This window comes from Lingula anatina, chromosome 10 (assembly GCF_051362555.1).
Source record: "Lingula anatina isolate TDL-2025a chromosome 10, LinAna3.0, whole genome shotgun sequence".
In the NCBI taxonomy this organism is placed as follows: Eukaryota; Metazoa; Brachiopoda; class Lingulata; order Lingulida; family Lingulidae; genus Lingula; species Lingula anatina.
The window spans coordinates 17021414-17038389 of record NC_141776.1 but is presented as its reverse complement, the minus strand read 5'-3'; the positions used below and the strand labels follow the sequence as shown (position 1 = coordinate 17038389).

Genomic DNA, 16976 nt, shown 5'->3' with positions numbered 1-16976 from the left:
ATCTGTTCTGAACAGGGCCATAGAGATGAGTCTCAACTGACCTTTGGAACCAGAGCAGTGATCCTGGGCTACATCAGGGAACAATTAACCCTGGACCACCCGGCACATTACCACCAGACCACATCAAACACACTGCTTCCTCCACTCTCTACAGCCTCATTGGAATTTAGGTGTACACACTCTTCCAGGGGCATGGAGAAAAATTTTTGCAAGATAAACAAAATATTTTTGTGGCTATTTCTCTGTAGCGTTATTTCTGTGCTGTATTGTGATATCTTGCAGGACAAAAGTCATCCAGTTGGCCTTTGGTGAAGAGTAGAATCTAGGTGAGGTGGGAATGGGGTGAGGGGGCTTGTTACTGTATCAGCAAGCACCTGTTTAAGGCAAGGCATGATATGCTAAGGTCAAACTTCTACAGAAGTCAAAGGTAGCCTGGGTTAATACTGCTCACACATTATATCAGACTCTCCTTCAGAACACAAACTAGAAGAGGGAATCAAAACATGAACATGCTTAAATAAAATGAGAAGTGGTTTATAAGGAATCTTGTATTAATAAGTAAAATATTTTAAAATTTGTTTACTTAAAATTGTACATGTCTATAAAAGTGGTGTTACATGTACTTGAACATACCAAGATTCCTTGGGTATTTTCTCTTAAAATCCATGGATGAGACTGAAATTTGTCTTCTTTTTTGTGATTATTTTCTGAGAATCTTTCAAAGTTTCTTGTGTCCAGTTTCTCAGCCAGATAACATCAGGTGGCAAAATTCTAAATCCAGTTCTGTTTACACAAAACCAAAAACTTATCACAGCTGTTTGCAGTGCAATGCTTAAGTTTATTTCTGTGAATTTTACCTTCACAGGGAGATGAAGCACACTAGGTGCGTACACAGGCTGATCCAAACAGCACTGTCTAAACCATGCCCTTGGAAAGTGGCAAGCATAAAAGGCATTCTACTCAGTGAACCAGATCAGCTGTCTGTGGGCCGAGACTCCTGCCCTAATTGATACTGACATGTTTAAATCTGGAATTATCCTGGACTACTTAAGTGGCTGTACTTCACACCAAAAAGGGGAGATAGCATTCCTTCTCTCTCTTTATTAGGCACTCCCAAGGCAATGCTCTGCCACTTTCAAAGGTTTTATCTCCTCTTTAAGATCTTGCAGTTCACTTTTATTGCCATCTTTCTTTATCTATTTAGTCTGTTTATGACTAGTAAAACAAATGATTTGGGAGGGTTCTGTGTCATTAATGATGTCCATGGGGTAGGTATGTCATTGACACATTGATCAATGTAATTGGGTGGGAGGCAGGCTATCTTTGTTCACTCACAAAGTCTACTAAGTGACTAATCATAGTTAAATTTAATTAATAAGGTGAAGCCCCTTTAATTCTTTCGGTAATTATCAAATGTGATGTTAAAAGCCGAGTGACAAAAAGGCATAAACAAGTTTATTTTATTTGTGGGGTGAGTATAAATATTTTAGAACTGATGTTAATCATAATCAGATTTAGAGAAAGATTACATTTTCATCAGAAACATTTTTTGAGATATTCACTTATACATCACAATGACAATCTTACATCTTCAGTCTAAAAAAATTAATTAGTCTGTGACCAAAATGCTATCTGATATCATTAACAAAGTAATGTACTCAATTCCAAATTTCACATACATATTTTCACATCAGATCCTCACACAGTTCGTCATCAAATCCACATGTAAGAGTAAGTTTCAGACTTGAACCTTTGCTATACCAATAAATAACAACAGTGGGGAAAGCTGCCACCCAGTTAGACACATCACAACAAGTGGCTAGAATATATGTATTATCGCTGCAGTCTTCACAATCCTGGAAACTGAGAATTTGGTGTTCACTTACCGGAGTTCCTGGAACACCAGTGAATCCTGGCATACCCATGTCTCCCTGGAAAAATATTAATTTTTGACTGGGTGTTAATAATTGTAATAAACATGTCTGCTAAACAGGGTAATTCAAGTCGAAAAATTGAACACTTAGTATATTTTATTACCTCAATTTTTTACATTTGAAAATGACCTCATTTTTTCACATTTGCCATTTTCAATCATTCACAATTAAATTTCATAACATATATCCAACTTTCTTTTTGGAATGTTGGAAACATTGATTTTAGGCATTATTTTGGTAAATATAATTCATCACTAATTTCTTTAAATGTTGTGGGATACTACTACAATAAACAAAAAAAAAAAAAACAAATGAACAGAATCTCTTCAAATCACAGATAATCCAAGTGAAAAATTTGTTGTACAAAATTGCCTTTTTAAGGAATTTTTTACAATATTTCATTACCATATTTCTAAACCTGCGAATCATTTCTTATTTAACATGTGAAACTGTAAGCTGATTACAGTTATAACAGTCACTGACCCTTAATCCCTTGGGTCCCATGGCTCCATCTTCTCCTGGGTCTCCTCTCATTCCCCGGGGTCCTGGTCGCCCCTCAGGTCCCATGATTCCTGGCAATCCCTGTGAACCTCTCAGGCCTGGGATCCCCACCTCACCCTAGAAAATAATATAAATAGTCTAGCATGTGCAATTCAAATTGTCACACCTAACACAATTTTGATTTCTATCACATCAACCACACTTTGAGCATTCTCTCACATTTCCTGTCATGCCTCACAACTTTCAGCACACCTAACACATTTGGCAATTGATATTACCTACCAACTTCTGAACTATTGTCAAAGACATTTGGCTCCATCCAAATATTTCAAAAATTCTTTTTTCTCAAACTCTATGATATCTGGCATTTTGTTTACTATAAAAAGAGCCCAGAATGTTTGTGTTATGAACTTAATAGTCTGAGGTATGCTTAGCCCAAACAGTAAAACAACCAAATCACATACCACTTTGTAATTTGTTTTATTTCAGTCTTGTATATCTCTGACAAATTACAAGAAAAACAGTTTGGTAAAAGATTTCAAAGGGGAGATAATTACTTTAAAAATAGCAACACCATTCACAAATTCAGTTCAAGTTGCAAGTTTTGATTACTGCCAAGTTGGAAACCTAGGGGTCACAAATTGCTAGGGTTCATTAGGCTATATTTGTGTAGTGCCTTCCTTGTTTAGAAACTAACCTGCCTGCTGCTCTATATTTGCTACAGAGTATTTCTTGTTTAGAAACTGTACAGAACTGCTCCAAGGCACTGTTGTAGTACTACAATATTTGTATATAAAATGTGCAGATCAAAGTAAGCCAGAGTTTCATACCCCAAAATATCAATGTGCCCCCAGAACGCATTTGGCCGGTCTGTCCTGTGTAACTGACATTTGTGTGACCATTTAACGCTGACCAGACACATGCAAAATCAGAGGATTGGAAAGGATGGAAGTTTGGTTAACTCTCTCTCTCCTTATCACTTGCCTCTCTCCATCTCTTCTATTTCTCTTAATCACTTGCTCCTCTCTCTCTCTCTCTCTCTCTCTCTCAACCAGTCTCTTACCTTTTGTCCTTTTGTTCCTTTACAAATACATGTGTCTGAACAACCAGTGCACTGAGGCTGGAATAAGAAAGATATATTTCAAAACAATAATTATGGCAATAATAGATTTATATAATTATGAATATACAAATAAAATACACACAATATATCTGAATTGAAAAAACAAACAAAAGCATCAATTTCACTTTGTTCGCTTAAATGTGCAGAAAACAGCAACTAGCTTTAAAATCCCAAGTATTACTACTTTTGTTTATTTTCCTAGGTTTTATCATTACAGAGGATGCCTATTGTTTCCAGGGAAGACATATGTCACATTGTTTGTACAAATATCAAGATGTGGTCAAAACTTTCACACTCTTTCATACCTATTGATACAGCCACAAAGGACTAATTATCACAGGCAGTTAACTTCCTGACACCAGAGAATTGAGAGGACAGGTAACACACTAGATACACAAACTTTAACATAAACATCCTCATTAAAAGAGGATTACCGAGGGGGGTTACTAACTGTGTAAGTTATTGCCTTGCTTCCTTTTGTATGTTTTGATATTATCTCCTCTTATTAGCCCATCATGGTACAAATTAGCTTCCTGCATATAAATCCACAAAACTGGAATAAGTCTTATTCTATGCAATTTAAAAAAGGGGGATATTCATAGATCTTAAGAGTATTCTTTTTAAATTTATTTTTCCTCCATTAGAAAACTGCCACTAAGAGTGAGTGTAGTGTTTGACAGATCTTGGGGTGAGGGCTGGAGTAGTATAATAACTTGTTTTAACAAAAAGGTAAGAAAAAGCCAATCCTGAGGAAAAAAATTGTATACTTAAACATGGTGGGTGTAAAATAAATAAATAAAAGTTGACCTTTGCCCCCTCCTACAAACCAAGTTCTGTAGGTATAAGCTTTCCATGTCTGTTATCAGTTCAGCAAATAAATGAACATCCGTCATCTGAGACGACTTTTCTTCCCCAAATCCTTCTATACTGTGTAATTATGCAATCCCCTGAAACAACAGGTGGACTTATTTTTGTCTTTTTTCATTGGAATTACAAAATGGGAAGTTATGTAAAATTCCCAGTCTTGGGGTACAAATTCTGAAAGAAAAAACTGGCAATAATCTAGAATCCCATCCAAAATTCAACTTCTCAGTTAAGTTTTTATTCAGATCAGATTTGTTTCTTTCGTTTACCACAATTATACTTCAGGGACTTCTTTTTTGACCACTCTGGCCAAATTTAGTCATGGCGGCCTCCATCTAGTGAGGAAATATCTTTGCCATGAAGAGATCTATCTACCTGAGCCAATTGGTATCTACTCAGTTTGCTGGGTTCACACCAGAGTTTTATCAAAACCTTCTGCAGCTTACACACTTTTCCATAATAAGAGGTCATGGATTGTTTCTTTTAAAAATCATGATGTCATCAAACCACAGATGCAGTCTGACTACAGTTAACACAGATGCAGTCTGACTACAGTTAACATAACAGCGATATGTGCTTGGCTCTTGCTAGTTCTGAAGAAATTTTTCAATTAACATTTTTTTTCAAAGTTTTATGTTAATTAAAATAGTCTTGTTTTAACACTTACAAATATCATTTGAGACGAAAAATAAGCTGTTATAGTTTTTTTAAAGTATGTTTCTGTGAAATGTAAAGCATATCTTATTTCAAGCCAGTTTAACCCTTTGCTTACCTAGTAGAGAAGGTCTTAAAGGTATTCCCAGTGAATCACTCACTGCATTATAACATATTTTATCCCTCGGTAAAGAAAGGGCTCAGACACTTCAATATGTTAATCTGACTTTCTTATTTATTTACTAAATAATCACTATTCAGTAAACTCGTTAGCGTATGAGAGTGCGTAATTACGCGTTGTTTTGCTGTTTTTACGCATTGGCTGGAGCCCCAGCGCGTACGAATACGCACACCTTTGGCTTTGAAGATCGGCGAAGTTGACCAGTCCGTTGACTGTTGACGGTCAGACTCATGTTGAAAATGTCATAATTGATTCCCAAGTGTCTCATTTTTTTCTTAAGATATTTGAATTACCCGACTAAAACATGCTTCTTCTTTCACTGACCCGCAGAGGATGACGTAATCTTCTCTGATTGGTCATAATATGCAAGTTTTAGGTCAAAGCACGTGTGCCTCTCTTTAGTATAAACAAGGTATGAACAACGATGAAATGATCGTTTTTTTATTCACATAATTGTTCAACATTTTAATTGAGCAACCATACGTTTAGGACCAATTTAAATCACTCGCCCAGACCAAATACTTTAGGCCAGTAACCCTTGTGACTTTTGTAGTTTTAGTCGTCAGAATAAATTTTTAGTCGCATTTGACGAGCGGGCGACCGAGAATTTCCAGCTCTGCTGATTACCAATGATGACAAAATGACGAGAAAAAGGAAAGGCAAAGGAAAAAAACAACAGTCAATTAAAAGGTTTTGTCATGCAAGGTAGGCAATGTTATTTACTATAGATTTCAGAGTCCGACATACCTACTTGCGATGGTTGCGTTTCGCAACTAGTTTTATCAGCCGGGCAACTAAAATTTAGCTGGTAGTTGCCCGGAAACGCAAGTGACTTTCGGCTGTTCGCTTGCCCGGAAAATTTGAAGTGTAAAATTTATTATCACAGACAAAATAGATCGTTTATTATTGGCAGTCATTTGCCGGTTGGAAACAAAGTGGTTTGCAGCAACCGGCTAGCTCCAGATTTGGCCAGCTTAGAAAACAGTTGAACTTGAAGTGCTGCGCTAACAAACATAAATAAAAATTATCTTTCAACAAACTGTGAAATAATATTTCTAGTAATTATTTACAAATTGAAAGCAAAGGTTTAATTTTTATAAACAATTTAGTAAAACTTAAAAACGACGGGTGCCTATATATAATGTTCCCGACTTGACCTACTTTTTGTCGGCATCAATTTTAGGGAGAAACACTAGGAAGAGTAAGAAGTATGAACATTTTGATTGATTAAAATGGCTAAATATGTAAATTTTGTGTCCCTTCTCAAATAGTATACTAAAAAATGCTTGTTTGACAGAGACGGATACTGGGTGACTACTTGTCAGTGTCCAGACATTTTGGCGCCGTTCTCTATCTCTCCCTCTCCAAACTATTACAGAGCGCTTGTTTGACCTATTTTTTTAAAAAACTTTACTAAGGAAGCAGTTAGGCTTAATACACAAAATTACACCTTGATGAGCATTTTTTAATTTTACCCCTTCATTTTGAAAATTACCCCTTCTTTTTTTGGGCAAGGGGTACGGTACTCCCTTAGAAAAATCCTAACGAGTGCACTGACTATTATTTACTTAGGCTTCGTTCACATGCAATGTCTATTTTCTAAATTCTATTTTCTATTTGCGGTATGTCTTATGATCACGGTCTGTGGCCTGAATATCCCGCGGCGTAATTACTGGCAGCGCGAGCCAGTTACTATAAGTTACTATAAGTAACTGGCTCGCGCTGCCAGTAATTACGCGGCGGGATATTCAGGGCACAGACCGTGATCATAAGATAGCGCAAATAGAAAATAGAAATTAGAAAATAGACATTGCATGTGAACGAAGCCTTATTTTTGTTCCATGGTAAATTGATTAATTTATCAAAATACAAAATCTGAATCCTTACAAAAAAGTCTTAAAAAAGTAAAAAGATATATTGCAAATTTTCATATGAGGAAGAAGCCCTACAGATGCACAGGGTGATTCTGGATCTTTGACATGTAAAACAAATGAAGAATCAAAGGGACATGGCTTCACCAGGGCTTCTTTGGTTTGCTTTCTGTATGTTAACTTACACATTGGTATGTTAAAATAAAATATCTAAAAAAATAACATTTCTAAAAATAAAGGCAGTCTTAAAAATTGACAAAAATAAGCTTCCCCTGCTTGGGGGGGGGGGGGGAGGAGGAAGGGCACTCCAATGGAAAATATGGGAAAATTCTGGAAGTACTATATTTAGTTTATCTCATTTTATAATACTAATTCTTTTGAAATCACTCATTCATGATAAATATTAATTATTACTATTTATTATTATTATTATTTATTATTAAAACTTTTTCTAATAACCCATCCTTAGTTAACCTACAGTTTACTACAATGAAAAACGATAGACCAGTTCCCTTTCTAAAAATGTAAATGAAAGTGAGCGGGCGAGGTTGATTTACGTCACTCCCGCCTATACCGCTAGTATGTTGAGCACAACTGCATCCGAAACTGCCTATACTTTTCTGCCGGCAGTTTCTCTTGCAGCATTTCACGAACGTGTAATTTTACGATCAGCAAACTCCACTAAATAAAGGAAACACTTTCCTGATATTATTCTGGATGAAGCTAACGATTAAGGGCACCAACTCAAAGTAAAGCTCTTACAATAAGCTTGAATCAAGTCAAAAGCACTCACCGCCGCTACTGCCAGATCCACGACGATCAAAACGATCAGGAATAAATACAGAAATTCTCTACAGTTTACTCCAAACCAGCTCCCCATCTTGCCAGTCTATAATATACAACCAACAGTTTATAATCTCCTTTTCCTTTCCCTAAACAGCGTTCATGCATAGCCTTAAAGATGAAGCAGAAATCGTCGGTGAATTTCAAGCCATTTCCAACATCTTTCTTCTCTCGGTCACCATCTTGGCATATCGCACATGTTGATGAGCTGGGAAGGCGGGGCCTTGTATCCGTCCGCCGCGCAGCGCACTACTTACCGCTAACCCACAGGAAACTTGCGGCAGCCACTTAGTCCCTGATTGACGGCTGCAGTAAGGAATATACACAGGCAAGTTAGCCTGGGAGAGTGGGAGACTGGAAATAAAAGAGACCTTAGTGAACTCCGGACCTACGCAAACGTTACAGTCGACAGAAGCCTCATTGTCTGAGAGGAAATGCCAAAAGTAATTCTTTCCCCGTCTTTTTATTTTTTCCCTTCATTTTGGTATTCCCTCCACAAAAGACTGCGTTCTCATTCTGTAATTCCGCTTGTTTTAAAAGACCTAGTAAAAGCTTCGTCTCAAATAAAAGAGCATATTTGCCATACCTTGTAGTTCTTTTCCTATTTTGAAAAGCTATTATCCAACATAGGAAGTTGGGACCTAATTTTAATATAGGCCTACTAGCTTATACCCAGACAACGTCTATAAGTAATTTTGTTGTTGTTGTTATTTTAAAATGTAATAAATCTGAGGTGCTGCATTAGTGGTAACATTCATTTGAGTTTTTGCAGATTTTTACCAGATTAATGCGTAGGTACATAAGACAAAAATTTTAATCAGAATATGACGATAGGGCCTAAACGGCACAATAGCTATACTGATCATACCGGTATTTGTAATATGCATGTTTTCTTTTCATCTCTTTTTCTGGCAGAAAATATTTTAATAATAAAGAGCGTTTGAATTAAAGTAGAACACCAGACTTGTATTGTTGTGCTAATATTATTTTTGTCAAACCACACTAAAGTAAAACCAGAGGAAGTTAAAACGCCAGCAACATCAGTACACGCAATATTTGTGTAACTCAACTTAACCAAAGAGTAAATAATGACACAACGAACAATAAAGACGCGGAAATCCACAAATCCCTTTTTATTGTTTGGGCTCCATATGTGTTAAAAGTCCCTATACACAAATATGAGTAGATGACAATCGTTTACTGTGCTGTACAGACGAGTCTCCTTACCTAACCGACGGGACGTCAATCAAACCTCAAGCCCCGCCCACTCGCGAGGTCAACCCCGCAGACGAGAAGCAGTCTGGCAAGGAGTTTGAAGAACTGGGAAAACTTCTCATACTTTTCCCAATGGTGAAGGAATTATTGATTCAATGAAGAAAAGATAAGTGAGGATTACATCAGGAAGGAAAGAACTTGCCGGGCCGACCGGTTTTTGATTTGTGAACGATTTGGTTCGAGAGAAATCATCGGCAGGAAGGGAGCAAAATGAACGAAACCCCTGAGAAGTCTTGCCGTTGCAGTATGCACCAACCTCTGCTTAAACCTCGGAAAAACAGACCCACTAGAGTAATTTCATACAATTCATATAGCTTGCTTTGGAAAAATTACGTTTGGTGAGTATGAGTTCATTTTTTACATGAAATTGACTCGAAATTTGCAGCTCAATGTATACGGTGTTCACAGAAGTTTCAGAGTATCACTCATTTTGGTATTGGCGTTTTCAGGTGTGCAGTGCTGACGTTGCTGCTCTGCGCGGTCACAGTCTCAGCGGTAAGTGTTAACCCTTTAAACCCAGTGCACTCACTATTTACCCCTTATGCATTCATGAATTCTTGAAATTTGTAGTGATATTAGATTTCAATTTTCAATTGTACTTTATAACATTCTAATGCATTAGAGAAAAATTCATTTGATTTTCTAATTAATTTGAAAATTTGTTTTATTTTTTAGAAAGAATATTTTCTTACCCATGTCATACAGTTTTATTTAGTCTTCAGATTACCAGACATCATACGTTTATTGTATGAAATTATTCATCCCGTAAATATTTAAGACTTGTTATGAATTTTTAAGGAAATCCCAGCAACATGGAAATGTGCATAAGTATTGTATTGAGAGAGAGAGAGAGAGAGAGAGGATGAATGCTATGACATGGGAAAGTACCAAGATTTATTTTATGAATGAGCTGTAGTATTATAAGTGATGAATTTTGATTGTCCATTACAAACAAACTGGCCAGCAGCCTAAGCCATCAATATTTGTTTGCACAAGAGAGTTAGATCAACTTTTCTTTAGCACCAGGAATCTCAGATTTCCTTTCAGGCTGCAGCACAGAAGCCAGTGTCTGCCTTATCTCAAACAATGGGAGTTTGAATGGATACAACAGTGTCCTATTGTTTAGACTCCATTGCCTGTGGTGGGGGATGTGTTTGGATACAGAGCATTTCTTCTGAACAGCATGGACAGTTATATGGGAGATAATGACCCATGAGGGGGGAAAGGTATTTCATCTGTGGGTTGCTTTCAAGGAAGGATCACCAATGGGTGAAAATATTTTACCTCCGCACAATTATATTGGAATAGAAAACATTTTGATTATTTTCTTTATTTTATTTTTTATTTTACATTGTCAAAGTAACATAACTGTTTTTTTTATATATATACAAAGAATGAATCAATTTTTTTATTATCCCATAGCATGAACCGTAATTATGTATGCAATTACATTCATCATGGTTTTTATTTCAGTGGATTAAAATTTTAAAAGATACATAGTTCAGTATCTCAATTCAATATTTTCTTTCATATGAAAATTAATCTATTAGGCATTCTGTGAATGGGAAGAACTTTTGTTTTAAAAGGAGTAAAAGAGAGATCAAGCTTTGAAAAATGCAAGGAATTCCCTACCACAGGTGTGTTTTATCTGTTAATAATCAAGTTTTGAGGGCTGGAATAAGGCATTGTATCCAAGTAGCCCACATAATTATGATTTCTTAATTTAAAGAAGCCATTCTATATCTATCTGTTGTCCCATCCACAAAAATGTTGATCACAAGTTTTGGAGAATGTAATGCACTGTTTGTCATCTCAACTTGCCTATAAGTGTAGCCATAGAAACATTTTGTAACTGGTGGTATTAAGGGTTAATCTAAATTGAATGTCTTATAATGGATTTAAGATAATGTGAAAAAGGTGAGAATTTGATCTCAAACATTTCTTTTGGCTATCTCAGTTCTTCAGTTTGAGTAATCTAACCATACTGCTCAGGATTACTGTCATTTCCAGAGTTTCCAAACTGCAACAGTATCTTGTTGGTAATTTATTTTCTAAAATTAGTTTGGAATGTAGGTAATATACTGGAGTTAAGTGGGAGATTGGATGGGGTGGGGTGAAGAAGTGTATAGGATCGTCTTTGACATGCATACAAAATCACAGGCATTTAGACCCCATTTCCAGAGATTAGATCGATCTACTTTAGATCGACCTAACTCCCTGGGGGTTCACGCTAAATAGCTGTCAGCCGGGCGGACACGAAAGTTAATTACCCCCTTACAGCTTGTAGTAGGCGGGATGGACATTTAAGCCGGATTATCTGACAGTAATCTAGTGAGACTCCCCGCGGGGATAGATCGATCTAAAAGCTCTGGGAATACAGCCTAAAACAAGGCATGGGTTTAAAATTGTGATTAATTTTTGGTATTTGTTATTTACAGTTCTGTGGTATTTAGCCCAGTACGTGATATCAGTATTTTAAATATATCCTCTGAATTTTTGAGGCCACCGTTTCTTGCTTCATATGAAATCTTGGGTGGTATGAACATCATTATGGTGTTATGCTTGATTTAGAGAAGTGTTAGCTGCAGATGGGAGCTGTTGAAAACCCAGAGCTAGGTCAATGCATTTACACTGTAAACTGTATACAAGATGGCATCCAAGCTTGAAAGCTCCTGACATTTGACAGGCTTTGCCTATAGACTGTCTGGTGTTGCACTGGTTTAATGGTGTGAATTATTTCAATTTCTCTAATTGCTTAATGGGTTTAATTTCAGTTCTTTTCAAGTCTGATTAAGTATTGAGTTGAGTTTAGGGTGTTTGGTGTTTCCATTTCATATGGGGAAAGAAATGATTGATGCCCTGCTAAAACAGATATTTTAGGTCTATTCCTAGAATTGCAATTGGATTAACAAGTGAATGAACCACAATAAAAAGTAGAAGGCAATAGCAAAAATGGCTGCTGTTTTAGTTTAGTTTGATGAGCATGTGGTGGAAGAGGTTGACAGTATACAGGACTGAAGTATCTTTATAATGCATCACAGTGTGCACTGATAATTTCCAGCATTTCTATTCTTTCTGTAATTGTACCATCAATAAAAAAAGTCTACTTTGCCCTTATAACTGGAGTGTCAGTACTTGAAAACAATAGTTAAATACCACTTACAAATAATATTTTGCAGGATATGTACAAATATCCTGGATTAATCAGAAGCAGGTTGCATATGGTGGACATGACTGACCAGAACTAGGCTTCGTTCACATGGAATGTCTATTTTCTAAAAATCTATTTTCTATTCGCGCTATCTTATGATCACGGTCTGTGCCCTGAATATCCCGCCGCGTAATTACTGGCAGCGCGAGCCAGTTACTTATAGTAACTTATAGTAACTGGCTCGCGCTGCCAGTAATTACGCCGCGGGATATTCAGGGCACAGACCGTGATCATGAGACATACCGCGAATAGAAAATAGAATTTAGAAAATAGACATTGCATGTGAATGAAGCCCTAATGACTGACCAGCTTGTAAAGGATGGCAGAGTCTGGCCAACCCATTATACAATATAGGAACCATATCTTGAGTAGGGCATATAAGCTTCATGCTACCTATCTTACTAGTAAGTATCCTGTTCGCAGGAAAAGAGGGCTTTACTTCTAGCTGTGGAATTTCCTATTTAGGGTTGAATGGGTGGGCCATTCTGGCCAGTATGTTGCTGGATCTTGTATACATTCTGTTTCATTGGGTTCGTAATACTGACTCATTCACTGCTTGTTTTGGAAATAACTTTAGGCTCTTTGGAGGAAGTTAGTCAGTTGTCCCCTTTTGTTCAGAAAAGTTTTATTTATTTCAAGAGGCAATTGGGTTACTTTCTTGTGTTTCCATAATGGGATATTCATCACTTCAAATTCAACTTTGGAAAGTGACTTGCAGAGGAAATTAGACATTTGTCACTTTTTTCTTAATACCAGAGCTCGTGCCTTCTGTCTTTTGTGGCTGAAATCTGGGGCATCTGGTCAAAAGTTGAAAGAAAAAAGGTTACCTAAATTTTAGAGATGTTGACTATGTTCAATTAGAACGAACTCAGTAGTAAAATCCTTAACAACTTCAAAACTGTGTAATTAGGCACTTTAGGATGCTCCATGAATTGAAATCAAATTTCTTTCTACATGCCATGGTTGATCAACTTGAATACTGAAGTCCGAATAGGGGAGACGGGAGCCTGTGATGAACCCGATTCACCACTACGTGAGAAACACCAAACTCCTCGTGAAAGCTCCGAGCGAGGCCTTATGTCTGTCTCACAGTTATTATTTTCTTTATTTGAGGAAAATGAATTTTTCTTCACCAAGGAATTTTTCAATTTGGTTTGCTTACCAGTGCTGTGCAGACAGCAGTAAACCAAATGTCATGAGTATGAAGAGATGAATATGCTTACATTTACGCTATACAAACAGAAACTCATGATGAATTTTTTTGGAAATGGTTGCAAATTTGGGCACAGAAAACTCCATCAAAAGTCATTGTGTTGACATTTATTAGCCTTTTTCTGATGCCTGATGTCAACTTCGACAGTTTACTAATTGAAAACAATGTTTCAGAATGCATGCCCCAGATCCGATTTATAGATTTGACCTGTTCCTATATAACTTTTTATCCCCTGACTCCATTTTGAAGCCTTGTGGCACCCCAAAGTGCAGTTTTCTTTATAACGCATGCAGTTATTGAAGTAAGATCACAACATACAATATATATGTAAGTAATATGATACAATTGCAAAACCTCACTTTATTTTGATACAATACAATCTCTGAGATGCAAAATTACCAAAGCAGTACTTGTATATGAATGCAGCTGGTTGAATTCCTATCGGAAGTGCAGTTTTGGCCCCATCATCTCAATATTGAAAAACCAATTTTTGTAAACTTCTCAATATTCTCTGCTTGATTTCCTCGTGGTAAAGTTCTGAATATTTATGATGTGATGTCAAGAGATCATTGTCTCCAATAAGAACAATCGGCAATCTTGATCTACAAATTTATGGCTTATCAATGAGCAATTAAATTGAATGCTTGTCAAGTTGATAAATTTGGTAGAGTACTATATTTGCTCTTGTCTCTTGACCCCTGCCCCACACTTATAAGGTTCTCCTTGGCCTCAGGGACCCTCTTACCCCCTAAGGCCAAGTACAAGTAGCAGTTTGAGTTTTATGGGCGATCCCTTCTATCAAAATCATTTTATATATTTTAATCACAAATAAAAGTGCACACCTTTGTGATATAGTCTGATATAATGTATGTTTAAATGGAAGGTGAAGGCCTTTTAAGTAGAGTCAGTTTGTGTGAATGGCCCCAGCATGGAGAATAGTCGAGGCAAGTTGTTAGAATGGCCCCAAAGTGCAGAATAGTGGAGGTAGTTTGTTAGAATGGTCCCTAGGTGCCACAACTTTTCCAAGTGACATGAAATGGGGACTGGGATTAGAATGGCTACAGTGTTTTATAGGTTCATCTCAGTGGGCAGCCACATCTGGATCTATCATCAGGACAGTCTTTAATGTACTCTTTCCTGGTCCTGAGTTTTTTTGGTTGGACCGAAGCTTTGATATATAACAGTTTATACTCAGTATCCATGTTCCTTAACTTGTATTATAACAGTTTCACACTTGCTATGCGTTTTGGTTCATTGTTCGTATCAGCAGTTTCTAATCTCTAACAAGCAAGTTTTCTCTATGAAAAAGGCATTTCTTGTATTTTATGTGTCTGTGTAACCACAAACCCTCTCTCACTTCCATTTTGTCTGATACATTTCACACGTACGTTTTTACACCAAAATGTGACATTAACTGTCTACCTATTTTAATATGTCATATTTATTGGCTTTTCATTGACTGTAGAATTGTGATAAGAACTTAAGATGATAAAGTAAGCCCAGAGAAAAGGAAACAGAAATATAATAAATCAAAGCTGAAAGCGGTAAAGTACTGCTTCAGAACAAGACGTCTCATGTGCTGGCTTTTTATGGTGCCATTTTGATCAAATTGAGATAGTCAATATTTATTTCAAATTAATAGGGATTTTTCTGTCCAATAAAGAACATTCAGTAATCTGAAAACATATCAGTACAAATATACGATTTACTAGTGGACTGAAAATAAGAGAAAAAAAAATACAGATTACTACTAATAGTAAACATATGTAATGAACAGCCGGAAGCATTGAGGTCATTGGTCACACCCACAAATGGCCAAGAGGAGAAACCATGAAATTAAAATGGAGGCAGTATCATGGCAACAGAGGGGTCATTTTGGAGACCTGAGGAAACTGAACTGACCTTTACAATGTACGTACCAGATTGTAATTTGGAAAAAGCTTAGCTTTAGGTGTAGAGGGGTTTCTTAATATTGTTAAGTAGCAAAGATATAAAAAAAATTTGATGTGTTCTTTAGTTTTATCAAATACCCATATATAGCTGCTCTGGTAATTTGAAAAAATCTATTTTGCACATTCAGTTATTTTTAAAAATTATTTTTGTGGTATGCAACAAAAGGACTTAGCCTTTGAGAATGTCTGAATGGGATTTCAGAGATTTTGAATTTTGTGTTATCAAGATCTCTTTCTGTTGTGGTGTAACATGATTTCAATTTTTGAATGAAAGGCACTGTAGCAGACAGAAGATCATGTTAAACACTCCCCCTTAAACAGATCCAAGTGAACAGGAAAGGTGCATAAATCGCCAGGTAAAGTGTATGCCAACACAGCAACTTCCTCATTATTGCTTCATCATCTTTAGATTGAGTGGCAGCAGTTTCTTTAACCTCTTGCTCCCGTTGAATCATTGCCTACTCAGGTAGCCGTGTGGAGAATGCTCTTTAACTGGTGCTCCCACTGATTCCTCACCTGTCCAGGTACTATGTGGGGTACGGTATATACTCAATGTCATTGAACAACAGGAATAGACTGCTCCCCCCCCCCCCAAAAAAAAAAAAAAAAAATATATATATATATATATATATATATATATATATATATATATATATATTTGTAAGTTATAGTTGAAATGTTGTTTGAAAAATTTTTGAAAGTAATTTAGTTAGCTTGTATGAAAAGTACATTTTTGTGAGGGAATAAAAGATGATAAATAATAAAGAACTAAATTATTAAAAAAATGGGAAGTGTTAGCTTGGCTAGCAATGAAAGAGTTAGCTTCGATATCTTTCTTTCTTGCTTGCTTTCTTTCTTTCTGAAATTTTGCATTAATATTTCCATTTTAGTTCACTATATAATGTTAAGACTCTCTCTTAATACCTGGTCTTTGTGAAAGAGGCTCTCAGTCATCAGTAGGAAGATATTTGTGTGGGGTCATAACTCAGCAAAACCATATTTTCCTAGAAGTCTGGGTTCCGTATAGTATTTGTGTCGGAATGTTAATTAGCACAGTCTTGTTTACTTGTTTGTGCATATCCCAAATACTTTGTCAGGGGGATTTCTTGGTTTCAGGGGTTTTTACTCTGACCCAACAACACCCCTTTTTGACATGAAAAAGAGATCCATTATTGGATTCTGTTGAGGTGCCCAGTAGGCCTTTAGGCAAGTTATGTAATTTTGTTGCAGTAACCTGTCTGGAAATGTAAGGCCGCATTCACAACGAGTTGAGCCAGGCTTTACAAATCCTGGGGACTAAATATGGCGGACGTACATGAAAGAAAAACCGCCTTATCTTTTAATAGTCTCTCCG

The 16976-nt window shown here is 36.5% G+C and overlaps 2 protein-coding genes across 2 annotated transcripts in view; one reads left to right on the top strand and one right to left on the bottom strand.

Annotated features, from left to right (window-relative positions):
* LOC106177183 (uncharacterized) overlaps nucleotides 1-8279 on the bottom strand; it is a 31741-nt gene extending 23462 nt beyond the window's left edge. The window contains exons 1-4 of the mRNA XM_013559885.2: nucleotides 7922-8279; nucleotides 3499-3555; nucleotides 2418-2552; nucleotides 1887-1931 (exon numbers count right to left, since the gene is read on the bottom strand). Of these exons, the coding sequence (XP_013415339.2) occupies nucleotides 1887-1931; nucleotides 2418-2552; nucleotides 3499-3555; nucleotides 7922-8008 (324 nt within the window). The 5' untranslated portion in view covers nucleotides 8009-8279. The remainder of the gene's footprint in view (nucleotides 1-1886; nucleotides 1932-2417; nucleotides 2553-3498; nucleotides 3556-7921) is intronic.
* Nucleotides 8280-9183: 904 nt separating this feature from the next.
* The window catches only part of LOC106177184 (uncharacterized), a 53502-nt gene continuing 45709 nt past the window's right edge, over nucleotides 9184-16976 (top strand). Inside the window, exons 1-2 of the mRNA XM_013559886.3 lie at nucleotides 9184-9584; nucleotides 9696-9741. Coding sequence (XP_013415340.2) covers nucleotides 9457-9584; nucleotides 9696-9741 — 174 coding nt within the window. The 5' untranslated portion in view covers nucleotides 9184-9456. The remainder of the gene's footprint in view (nucleotides 9585-9695; nucleotides 9742-16976) is intronic.